We start from the raw sequence: 12872 nt of genomic DNA, 5'->3' as shown, positions 1-12872 counted from the left end.
GTTAGTATGTCGTCCAAAATCACTCAAAAAATTCATGTTGTCCAAAATCACTCAAAAAAGTCCTAGTACCGTATGTCGTCCAAAATCACTTAAAAAAGTCATAGTATAGTATGTCGTCCAAATTTTGACTATAAAGTCAGTTTAGTACGTCATCCAAAATTACTCAAAAAAGTCATATTTTAGTATGTTGTCCAAAATTTTTGACAAAAATAATACACTATGTCGTCCAAAATGTGACAAAAAAGTCATAGTTTAATAAAACGTCCAAAATGTGATAAAAAAGTCATAGTCAGATACTTACCACCGGTTCGACTCGCCACGGACAAAAATAAGACCTACTCAACAACTGATGCAAGTGGGTCAATCATAAGGAACTGGGCCATTCTACAAAAACAGGTTTATTTATTTATTAACAACTGTACATTTCTTTTCAGTGCTGACAGCATTTGCTACATACTTTGGTGTGATTCAGAGGGACGATCACATTTCACCCCTTCTCTCGTGTTGTGGGAAATGCTGACAGGCTCAGGAGCACAGTGTAGAACCCAGAATTATTCACTGTCGTCTTAACGTCAACTATCGGAGACGCTCGACTCATTGTGGTATTTTTTGTTGTCTTTACATTTAAGTGCCATCCTCCTCCTTCTTTAGGGGGGAATTTACAGGCACTGAACATTTTTATGAAGACAGACTACGCATTTAATCAGGCCAAACGTCTCTCCACCTCCCCCCACCACAGCCGACCAAACATATTCCAGGAATATCGATAAGATACCAAGGGCAGAAGGACTCCAATAGTGCAGATTGGACTGTTTCGAGTTAAGTCTGTAGAAATCAATGGTGCAATTCAACATCCATATTACGTCAAGTTAGCGAAAGCACATTGTCATTCAGTTTGTGCCTGCAGCAGTGCTTCTGCTGCCAACTGAGGTCCAAGGGTTAGGCTAAATATTAAACATTTCCCATCTCCCATGATCTAACAAGGTAAAACAAACAGGGAAAGATAGCACAGACAAGAGCAGTACACTTCTTTTTTTTTTTTCTCTTTTCTTAAAAAAAGGTTGTTTTATATATACGAATTAAATTTACATCCATCTCTTTTCCTGAATCATTATGTCTCACTCGGTCCCACAGTGGTCCAAACCAGCCGAGGCTCTGCCTGAGTCGGAGGGTTCCATGGTAGAGATTTACAGAGTGACAAAAAGGCCATTTTAAAAATCTCCACAAAACGTCCTGGTCCTCACGAGTTTCATGTCCCTCAGTTTTGTATTTCTGAAAGGATCGGGCCCAGAGAATGTGCTTCGACAAAAATCAAAAAGTTTAAAAAGTTCTAATCTACTGTATGTTCTGCTCTCACAGAGTGGGCCGAAAAAAAAAAAAATCATCACAAGTACACCCAGGACATGAAAATATATATTCTTATAATATATATAAAATGTCTTTTATTTAATCCACTATTTACACTTTTCACATGAAAGTCTTGAGAAGGTTCTCAGAAACGAAAGCGCTGCTTCCCTGGATCACACCCCAAGATTCTCAGAGGAGAAACAAAAAAAGTGCAACCCAAAAATAAACCCTCAAAAAAAAATAAAGAAGTTCACTCCTTTCCAGCGTAAGCATCCTCAGGACAACAGATCCGTTAATAATTCCACCAGTGAAGTTCCTCCGTTTGTCCTGTTGTGTTCGCCACACGTGTGTGGATGTCGGGGGGGAGAGAAAGTGAAGTCGTCTCAGTAGAAGTGCTGAAGCAGAGCAGACGGACGTCTTCCTCTTCCTCTTTAGTAGATCACCTCGTAGACCGTCGCCTTCTTGTCGCCGGATCCCGTCACAATGTATTTGTCGTCTGCCGAGATGTCGCAGCTCAGGACCGAGGACGATTCCTTCGACTGGACGAGAAGACGGAAGAAAAACTAAATTAATGAATGTTCCTGGTGTTTTTGAGTTTACCTGAAGCTTCCACTATTCCTCGAATTGAGGGTTGCAACTTTTCTTCGTTGTGGTTCCCACTTTTTATTTGGCAGAAATTGAAGATTAATCATTTTCTGTGAGGTGAGGGATGTTCAGCTTAGATCTGAAACAATTACTTGATTACTATATTAATCATCAACTAATCGGTTTGAAGTATTTCTCATTATTAAAACAAGATTTCTGATTGTTTTAGTTTCTTAAATGTGAATATTTTCTGGTTTCTTTGCTCCAGATAATGAGCAAAATCGTTAAAGTGAATCATTTTGGTTTGTGGACAAAAACAAGACATTCGAGAACATCATCATTTCCAGGTTTGACAAACACTGATCAACATTTTTTAACGCTTTCTCACATTTTATGGACCTCGATTATGAAAAGAATCGTCTAGTTCAGCTGCAACTTTACCAGTAAACGTTGCTACATTTAACACACTGAACTTTTAAAAGCTTAAAACACTCAAATTCGGTCGATGCCAGCACAAGTGGAACAGACGGTGGAACGCGAGTCCAATTAGCTGGTGACAAATGTTGGGTGTCACCAGATGAGCTTTAAACACGGCCGCCCACTCTCACAGATCAATTTAAGGTCAATACGTGGGCCTGTGCGTTAAAGATAAACGACTGCATAATTGTTCAATTAGTGAATCCAGTGTAAATAAAAGAATAGTAAAAAATAACTTTAAAAAATCAAGGTGACCCATTTAAATATTATTGTTTCAGTGTGATTTCAGAAAGAAGACCAGTTTTATAGAGATATTTTGTGAAATCACTCCCTCCATCTTGATTTAATACACTTCTTTTTAAACATTCATATGTCGCATAACTGATTTAATCTACGTTTCACACAAACTATACTGTTCTTTTAATCCCCGATTTAAACCGTGTCTGTGTTTGTCTGTGTTACCTGGAATATGCTGGCACCATAGGGAGTCCTCCATGCATTCAGCAGATTGTCCTTCCCTGTGCTCACAAACCATTTACCTGCAAAAAAAAACACAAACAGGTGTCTTGAGATCATCGTCGTCCTCAGTATGTGCTCGACGCACATTAATTAATATCCCCATAAACACCATCCTGTAATAACGCCATCATTGGCCATGAAAAGCTAATAGAATAAGACTCCGTTGCATTAACAATCATTAAAAAAAAGCACATAATGAAGAAGACCCGCATTTGCACCGATGATTATTTAAATCACACTCGTATTAATTACCCCGCTGACTAGTTGTTAATGATTTAATTAGTGACGGCGAGTGCTCGGGAAACTGCGAGCGCCGTTTGAATGAACAAGTTCTGCAGAGGCACAGAGCGCCGGCGGTGCTGCGGAGGTTCTGCGCGAAATGTTTCTCAAATAATTGCTGATCATTTCTGCTACAAGTAAAAATGTCTTCATCTGCCTGAGCCTTAAACCTGAAACCATCTGGTCTGAACGATCTAAACTGAACAAGAAGATAAATAATGTGTAATGTGTGTGTTTGTAAAATAACAGCCTGCCTTTTCATTCATGTGTGTGTATAATCCAGACTGCCGAGATTAAAAAAGTAATAGTTTGTCCAGCCATAAACAGCTAGTACTCATGTTAATGTTGATGCATCACATCTTAAATGTATTATAATTGAAATATTGCAGTTGTTTGTGGATTTTCAACATGAAAATAATGCAACCGTTGCTTTTTCACCCAACTATCAAACCTAGGGCTTTCACGATACTCCAAATCCTTGATTCAATTTCAGTGTTAAGGTCACGATTTGGAGAAAAGTTTGTTTCATACTCACCACAGTATGCGAACTTGAGTGAGAGGACGCAGCTTTCGTGCAGGTGCAGCTGGTACTTGTCAGGCTTGGTGTGATGAAGCACCTCCACGTTGCTGCTCTCCATGCCAACGGCCAGCCATTCTCCAGTGGGACAGTAGCCCAGTGAGAAGATCTGCAACAAGGAAACAAGTGGAACCCATTTTTAGAGGATGTTGACTCTCACGTGTGGCCAACGATATGACACGTGGTGGAATTCTTGTCACTGTTTACAGTCACAGTTAAGAATATTTGATGACCTGAAGGAGGACCGTGAAACTCAAACACATCATTTACTCGCGAGACACAGACTTCAACGTGCACCAACTGTTAAAGGCTCGGGGTGAAAAGCATGTTTAAAGAGGATTTGGCTCAGCGAGAGCCAGTTTAACTGCAAACCAGAGGGAGAAAATGATGTCATGTTTCTCTGGTACAAGATAACCAAAACCATGAGGGAGATAGACGCAGAAAATTAAAAGCGATTTGAAAATGTAAACCTTTGGTTTGTCTGGGGGTGGTAATCATTAAACATGCCTTAATGTTAAACACCATAAAGAATGAATAAACAAAACCTGAAGTGAAAACGTTGAAAAACAGGCTCGTTCTTTCCCTCTGTATCCAGTTTCAAAGAAAAAGGCAATGATTTCCAATTAAAGTCAAAGAGTTGGGTTTCATTCAATGTTTATGTGAGCTTCAGAGCTTTGAGAAGTAACGTTTTTAGTGAACATGATGTTATTTAGATAAGCCCTCGGGTTCGAGACGCTCAAACAAAGTTAAGCTTTGACAAATTTAAAGGATGCCTCAAGATTATTGGGTTTTAAAGATTCAGGGAACACATTGTCCTGTATGACACTAATTCCTGAGCAAACACGCACCGTCTCCTCGACTATGCGTGATGTGCTAGAGTTGCTAAAACCGGATTGAATGTGAAACTTTGTTCTCTCTACCTGTGACGTGAAGTCGTGTTGCTGGAGCTGCCGTCCCTCCCTCAGATCCCAGGAGCGGACAGTGTTGTCGAGCCCTCCGGTCCACAGTTTGGTCCCGTCGTGCGAGATATCGATGCAGCTGGCTCCGTCTGTGTGGCCCTGGAACTGCCTGGAACAAAACAAGAACAGACATCGGGGTCAGGAACACGGCGCAGAGCTTTCCAAACTCTGACAATGAGCGTCGCAAGTACTGACCTGACGAGGGTTTGGTTGTGGAGGTCCCACACGGCGATGTTTCCATCCGAGCAGCAGGAGAAGCAGACCTTTGCATCAGGGCTAATGGCCAGCGCGTAGCAGGCCGGAGCAGAGGAAGTGAGTTCGGCCTTTATGCGGGGGGTCTGTGAGGCCAGGTCCCAGATGGTCAGCGTGCTGGCCTCTCCACCCACTATTAGGGTGCGGCCGTCAGGCAACAGCTTGCAGGAGCGGATGTAATTGTCTCTGTTCTATAGCAGAAATAAAAGGAGAGCACTGTCAGTCTTCACCTTTATAACCACAACTTTAATGTCACTTAGCTACAAAAAATCTTACATACGAGAACACGTTTGGGAGAATCTGCATAAGTTTTGGGGGAAAAAAAATCTCGAAACTTGCCTTTTTTTCCGTGGGCATAAGGCCACAAATCCAAGTGTAAAAATCAACTGATACCAATTGGTTACACAGTAAGATACAAATACATTGATGACTGTGTCGATGTCAATGTGCAGATCAATATCCTGCCTTTTACAGTCGGCTGAAGCACTTAAAACTTTGTAAACGGGTGAATTGGACGTTCTTATCTGTACCAAGCTTTTTTTTTTCGTCATAAAATAGCAGAAATAAAAAGATTCTCTGGTTGTTTTATCAAATATCCTTTTGAAGGTAAGCAGTGAAAGATTCCACTTATTGTAATTTGTAAATGAAAATGAGTGTCTACATTAAACAAATGTATTGTATCCGGTTGAATCATTCATCATAATAAAAAGGTATCCTCCCTGTAAGTGTGTGAAATCATATAACAGCATATTAATTGTTGGGCACTTCTTTGTGTTGAAGTCGAAACCATCGACATTTAAACCAAGGGGGAGTTTTTCTCCCTTTAACAAGTGGAGTTTTCAACTGACTGTCTCATGTTATAGTGAAGATGTGAATGTCGGCTTTAACAAGAAACTCAGGGAGAGGAGGACTGGGGCCACAGTTGCTGGCCAGGCTCCAAGAGAGCAGGAAGGCAGAGATCAATAGGACTGTGGAAGCTCCGGCTGAATTAAAACAGCACCCTGATAGCTTTATAAGACCCAGTTGCATTCTGGACACACCTTAAGGCTGTTTGAGGTTATATGAGATGAGCAGCATGAAGCTGCAGTATCAAAATGAGAAATGGAGACTGTTGGGAGGAAGTAATGAGCTGGGTAATGGCAGACTGGGTTGGCCAATCAGATCATCATTACTTAGCAGGGGTTTTTCCTCAGAGAGGATTATTTCTGTGCGACAGTGAGACACTTTGCTGAATTATTTACATCTCTATCTGTCAGGATTTGGAATACGGCTACAGTTAATGCACAAGTAAACTGATCCCAGTGACCTAATGAAAACATTTAAAATCTCCTCTTGTGACAAACAACAACAACAACAACAACATCTAGTTACCAGGCAGTCGAGTTGGGACACTGGGCTCTTGCTGCCGGGTTGGCTGATGTCCCAGATCTTGACACAGCCCTTGCCACCGGTGTAGACGTGACGCGTAGGGTTGCTGATGGTGACGGCACACACCACCTCCCCGTGGCTCAGTGTGTTGATCTGGCGAGCGTGCCGCGGGATGCCTGGACCTACCAGTGCATCTGGAGGGAAGGGCACGGGCTGCATCTGACCATCTGCGCTGACGTGAAACGAATAAGCTCTGCAGAAGACAGAGATGGGGAAAGATGGACAGTTTAAGATAAGTATTCTGTTAAATATTTCCAGTTAAACACAAACCACTTCCCCCCTGAAGGCAAATAAAATACAAAAACTCACGGTTTTCCTCCAGAAATGGAAGTAAGGCTGGCAGGAAGGCCTGGAGCTCTCATGTGAGGATGGTCAAATGCCGCCTGCACATGCAAACAGAGGGAAAGTGTCAATCAGTCAATAACCTGCAAAGATGAATTACACTAAACTAATATTCAAAATGAAAACTATGCTTAACTTAAGCCGCAAACACCTCGGGGAACCATCACTTCCAGGCATATCCCTTCAAAAGGTGCAAATTCAACCTCAAAGCAAAAGGGCAACCTTTGCACAAGGCTCCGACATCCCGTTTACTAATGCTAATGAAAGCCCGGGAGACGTTCAAGCACAGAGATGTGTTTTGCGGGCTGTCTTTGTGCTCTCATTATGTACACACAACAAGCAGGAGGGTAGCCAAGCAGAAATATTCACAATGAGTTGTGGAAACACGGGCTGAATACTCAAGTCATCCTGCAAACGCTTCACATGCTACAGTTGTGTTGGATCATTCAAACACATGCTTTTCAGTCTAATTAATGGAGGAAGTGCATATGAATTGATTGAACTTATCGGAAGACTTCCAAAATAAATGCAAACTTCCATTCATATATTTGATGTAGAAGTGGGAATACTTACAATTGGTGAGCGTCCGTATGCGGCGGCGGCAGCAGCACTCATCTGTGGTGAAATGAGACCTGGGTAAACACCAGGGCTGGTCAGGGATCCATTCATCTCATGATGACCCATCATAGCAAACGGGGTGGCATAGGAACCACCAATGGAGAGGGGTGTGCGCAGAGCAGGAGCAGCTAGAAAAAAAGATAACAGGTTTAAAGTCATTCTCAGAAACTCTGTAGAAGGAAGAAATGCTTCTTTAATTTCTGACGTAGTAAATAAGTTCATTACAATGAGTGTAGGGCTGCAACTAAACATTATTAAAAGTTGTTTAGTTGCAAAAAATAGTTCAAAAAGCCATGAAACCTGAACAAGATCAGGTCCTATCAACCAATGTTCAAATGAACATTGTCTACCCAATAACTTAGAATACTACTTTCTCGATTTAGTGAGCTGGTCCATGAAACAGAAAAATACCAATTACAATTTCTTAAAGCAAATTGTCATTAAAACACTTTTTTGTCATCACATACAAAAAAAAATTACTATTCTTTCAATTAACATACCTAACGCCTCCATACCAGGAGGTTTTCCCATCGTCAGCGGCCGTAGTCCAGGGGTGGTGCTGGTTCCTGGTGTTGGTGCCTCATTCCTTGGTGTAGGCGTGTTGGACTTCAGGCTAGGTGTGGATGACTTGTCATTCTGTAACAGAGAAGCTATTCAACCTTTGTGTGCAACCTTGTTATTATCCCTTTACTGAAATACTTCCTCTCACTTTCAGTCACGCATACGTGAAAAAGTAACAGCATCCATGTCGGACCAAAAAAAAAAGAAAAATTGCCACTGGCAGAAAAATCCAGAGTGACGATCTGAATGGACGGCTCAAGGTAATCCAATCTAACTCTGACACTTCATTACAGCTACGGAGAGAGAGAGAGAGTGTGTGTGTGTGTGTGTGTGGGGTTGAGCCATAAAGCTTTGCTTCTAAGTCAAGCATGTTAAGAGTGGCGAGATCAGCAAAATGATGACCCAACCACTTCTTTCACAATTAATCCACCTTATTCCTTTGCAGAACGAGTTAGAAAGGCAGGGCTTTCGCCTCGTGGCACACAATAATTAGGGACCGAGTCAAGCTGGGTGCCATGGGAGGTAAAGGGTGGTAATATATAGTATAAATCTATCTGAATTTGCAGCGAAATCATAATGTGAAACCAATGCATGAAGACTGTAGCAGGCCTGGTTAGTGGAAGCTTCAGTATTAAAGAAAATGGTGGACAGAGGGAGCAGAGGGTGAGACAAAGCAAGGGAAGAAGACAGCAATTCCCTTGCTACTGTATCTCAGGGTTATTTACAGCCTCGGGCTGAGGAAGAAATGACCATTTATTGGGTAAGCCATAAAGGAGATTGAAAGGACTGAGCCACAGGGTTTGATTTCCTGAGAGTGCATCCACCCTCTGCCCCTTAAAGCCCCTCATAGCAGCCAACTGCTAAGCCGCCTGCGTATAAGTCCTTCACACAGACACCCACTTCACTTGACAAATGCCCTTTAGTCTGTCACTTCACACATCACCCCCTCTACTGTAACCTCCTTATTTCATCATCTCTCCAGTCTTTCAGCATGTCCCTCACACTCACGTGGGCGTGGTCCTTTGCTTTGGAGGACGGCGTGCTGCCCGAGGAGGCGACAGAGGCGGGGCTGTTGGGGGCGGCGTCCTTCTTCAGGACTCTTGATTTATCGAGGCCATTTTCCGGAGGAGAGTGAGCGGGGCTGACTCGAGGGGTGGCTGGATCCTACAGAGTTAAACGAAACAGACAGAGAGCAAGACTAAGCAAACAGACCAGAGGAAAGCCACTGGCATGTACATGTAGGTCAAACAAACTGGGGCCTCATGTGCAAACACAGATAAATATACTCATGCGTGCTTGTACTCTCCCTCACATACATACACACACTTTTCATTCACCTGTCACTCCCTTTCCTCTTTGTGTTCTTTGTCTTACTTTGCGCATGAATGGCTAAAGAAATACAGCAAGTAAGCACACACTCATGGCACACAACCAATATTGTGACAGACTTACAAAATGACAAAGAGCTTTGTTCAGTTTCGACACAGCGTTCACACTGGAATGTGCCTGAACCGCTCAGTTTAAACGCCGTCTTACCTCATTGGAAACATCCACCACCAGGTCGTCACTTTTGTCTCCATCGCTGTCCTGAAAGGAAGGAGTGACAGACTCGGATTACTGATGGTTTCACTAAGAGCAATACAATTACAGTCAACGTGATTGAGAACAATCCCAATGTTTTTTACAATTAGAAGAAAATTAAAGACGACATCAGATCAATCTATGTACTCTCCGACTTTAAAAAATTGTCACCTGTATGTCATTTGAATTTGAAATATTAATACACTGAAACTTGGCGACGTTTTTACTTTCCACGTTACCATTTCTTAAATTATTTCAGCTAATAAACAAAAAAAAGTAACCTGGTTGTATTTAGAAGGAAAAAGTGAGTCTTGGCGACTTATTATACTCAGCTGCTATATTATATATTATATCAAATATATTAAAACTATATTAACAGTAATTGCAGCCTGGCATATCCATTTCCACTACACTTAGTGTCCTTGCTTTACTTATTTAGCGTATTGCTGTTATAGATCTGTTGCATTGTATTCACAGAGTTAATACATGTTAAAATATAAAGAGAAAGAATCTCACAATCCAACCAACAGCTAATGTAAGTGGGCTTCAAACTCATGAATGAAAACACTTGTAACACAGACACCGACACTCACATATCTGCTCATGTTGTCCTTGTCATCCACTTTACGTTTCTTGGAGTCGAGGCCGTAATCTGAAGAGCTGCGGTGCTTCTCACTTGCTGCTCTTAGGCTGTCTGAAGGCGACACCGAGTTATTCTGCCAACAACAACGTGAAGACAAGACCACAGAGTCAGTCTCCGGTTGCCCAAGTTGGCTGTACATTTGACTTATGATATCCAGTAACATGTGACGATATGCTTCATCGTCTATGAGCAGAAAAGGAAGTAAGATTCACCATTATTGTAAATGCTATCTTGCCCACAAATGAGCTAAAATACAAACACTTTAACTTATCTACAGACTAAAAAAAATATGAGGTGCCAAACCCTCAGAAAGCAGACCTGGGGAAAAAAATAGTGCACCAAGGCCAGGATTTTCTCTAGAAGCGTTTCCCTTGTCAGAACAGTGACATTATTGACTGCAACGCTAAACGTGCACTGCTCCTGCACTGAACTGAACCGATTTAGGACAGACAGGACAGAAGACGATTCTGGGACAGCTTAGCCTTTGCTGCTGCCACTGAGACGATGAAGCAAGTAAGATGAGACAGCCGAGGAACCCACAGTCACATAAAAGACCACTAAAGACCCAACACCGGTGGTAGACAGCTCTCACTGCAAGGTGGTGCATAGAGCAGACACGACATGACATCTAATCCTTGACGCAAGGTTAACAGTTCAAACCAAACACATAAAAAAATCTATCACTGTGCAACTGTAAAACCGACTGCTGGGTGTGTGTGTTTGAGGCAGGTCAGTGATGAAACAGCAGAAAACAACGAACAAAATAGTTCATGAAAATCAACTCGAATAAAGAAGAGGAAGGAAAGACAGACACCACTGAGGGGGGACTGGACAAGAGTCCAATGTGAAGACACAAAGAGGGTGTTGCCAGCTGAGAAAAGAACCATGAAAGAGGCAGAGTGAGAAAATGAGAGAAAAAGAGGAAGAAAGACAAGAGAGCAAAACAGGAAAGGGAACTTGGCGAGCAATGAGAGCATAGCAGTGTGGCAATGAGTTCTCCCCACTAGTGGGAATGCCTGCAGAGGCTGGCACTCGCTCAGCAACCAGCTAACGGGGTTTTTGTAGTCTGGGCAGTGGTGTTGTGGGGTGGCCCTGCCAAACAACCCAACAGGCAGGGAAGGGTGGGGAGTGTGGAGGGCTGAAGGCAAGCAAACCAGAGGCCAGCCCACACTTTCAGGCAGCTCAACAAATCCTTGCCTTCATCAGAAAGATGTGGTGAAAGAGGGAGAAGCAAGATGTCTGACATTTTGGCTGCAAATGATGGAACGGGGGGGGGGAAAAGCGAGGCAGAGAAAGGTAACAGGAGGTCTTTTTCTACGCCACCCTTTCACTCAGTTCTCTGGCTAAGCTGAGGAAAGTGGAGAGTGACAATTAAAAAAACACTGTGGTTGGCCACTTAATGGCGCGCGCACACATACATTTATACCACCCCCTCCAGAAACTGCCACTGCCTTGGCCACAACTCAGAGAAAGACTTTTCCTGGAGGTTTTCAGCCAACCAAGCAGCTCTCTGCCATTTCCACATCCCTCCGTCTAGTGTCAAAATATGGAAATGTTTTCAGACACTGTTGTGGAAAAGAAAGCCACAAGCCACAAGTTTTATTCTGGCTTGGTGTGAAGATGCTGCCTGACCTCATTGCAGCCTGTCTATCGATGTACGTATGTGAGCTTTGAATGACCGCTTAGACTCAATAACCCTGCACTTGCTCTCCAAATTTGGTATCAGATGACCTGAGACAACAGGACAGGAAGACGTGTGCGTGTGAGTGCGCAGTGGAGAGGAGAGAGGGGGAGACTGGTGGAGAGATTAGGTAAGGTAGAACTGGCAGCCATTGGTCAACATACGAGATGAGTTTGGGTTCCCTTCAGACCTGAGTGGGCTCATTCAGGATGGCCAGTCAATGGGAACTCAATCTGGTCGAGCAGATCCAACAGAGCGTTACACTCCAGCTAACTGAGAGCTTTAAGCCAGTCCAATAAACAGGGACTTTAACATGAGAAGAGAGAGAGAGAAAGAGATAGGGATAGTGAGAGACAGAGGTGGACAGACAGAGTGAGATAAGAGGAGAGGAGAAACTACAGGTATAGGTAAAATGAAAAAAAGGCTGATAAAAGGAGATGAAAGGGAGTCAGGTATCGGGTACATGCAACAGTAAATCCCCTAAAGAGGTGAGCAAAGAAAAGGAGTCAAAGTCTTTTTTAATTGTGCTGAAATTAAAGGAGGTAGCTAACTCTTAATCCTCGCCCAGTGACTGGAATCATTTTCCACCTGGATTAGATGGCACTGGCTTATTTGGCCAGACTTAATTATTTGATTTCAGTCAGCTTATACCCCCTAGAGTACAAAAATGTGAAAGTTCCTAACTGTACAGTGACCCTACGGCTATGTAACATGCACCCAAACAAGGTCAAGTCACAAAGGAAGGAGATGGAGAGTCAACATACCGTGCTCGACTCACGTTCTTTCAGAGGAAGAGCCAGAGGTGAGTGAAAAGATGAGGGGCCAGGAGAGAAAAAAAGCAAAACACAAGTTATTATGAGTGTCACCACCAGTGGAGTAATCCAATTAATATTTTGCTAAATCAACTTTGTCGTACTACTTATTATACTTAAAAAAAACACATTTTCATTGTACTGATGTTTAATAAATAAGTTACTCTGTCAGTAACAATTAGTTTGATTGAGTCTGGGAAAGACTGCGGGA

At 42.7% G+C, this 12872-nt stretch overlaps 1 protein-coding gene across 16 annotated transcripts in view; it reads right to left on the bottom strand.

Annotated features, from left to right (window-relative positions):
• Positions 1 to 380: 380 nt before the first annotated feature.
• The window catches only part of LOC131459305 (transducin-like enhancer protein 3-B), a 28943-nt gene continuing 16451 nt past the window's right edge, over positions 381 to 12872 (bottom strand). For 12 of the 16 annotated variants that reach the window (XM_058628947.1, XM_058628950.1, XM_058628948.1 and 9 more), the window contains 13 exons: positions 12614 to 12673; positions 10119 to 10241; positions 9481 to 9531; positions 8953 to 9108; positions 7884 to 8019; positions 7339 to 7511; positions 6733 to 6806; positions 6367 to 6616; positions 4939 to 5186; positions 4705 to 4852; positions 3743 to 3893; positions 2872 to 2948; positions 381 to 1886 (listed from right to left, as the gene is read on the bottom strand). In XM_058628947.1, the coding sequence (XP_058484930.1) occupies positions 1779 to 1886; positions 2872 to 2948; positions 3743 to 3893; positions 4705 to 4852; positions 4939 to 5186; positions 6367 to 6616; positions 6733 to 6806; positions 7339 to 7511; positions 7884 to 8019; positions 8953 to 9108; positions 9481 to 9531; positions 10119 to 10241; positions 12614 to 12673 (1755 nt within the window). In that variant the 3' untranslated portion in view covers positions 381 to 1778. The remainder of the gene's footprint in view (positions 1887 to 2871; positions 2949 to 3742; positions 3894 to 4704; positions 4853 to 4938; positions 5187 to 6366; positions 6617 to 6732; positions 6807 to 7338; positions 7512 to 7883; positions 8020 to 8952; positions 9109 to 9480; positions 9532 to 10118; positions 10242 to 12613; positions 12674 to 12872) is intronic. The other 4 variants (XM_058628957.1, XM_058628963.1, XM_058628964.1 and 1 more) reach the window with 1 other exon arrangement.

This window comes from Solea solea, chromosome 5 (genome assembly GCF_958295425.1).
Source record: "Solea solea chromosome 5, fSolSol10.1, whole genome shotgun sequence".
NCBI lineage: Eukaryota > Metazoa > Chordata > Actinopteri > Pleuronectiformes > Soleidae > Solea > Solea solea.
Note: the sequence above shows the minus strand (reverse complement) of the source record. Positions and strands in the feature narration are given on the sequence as shown.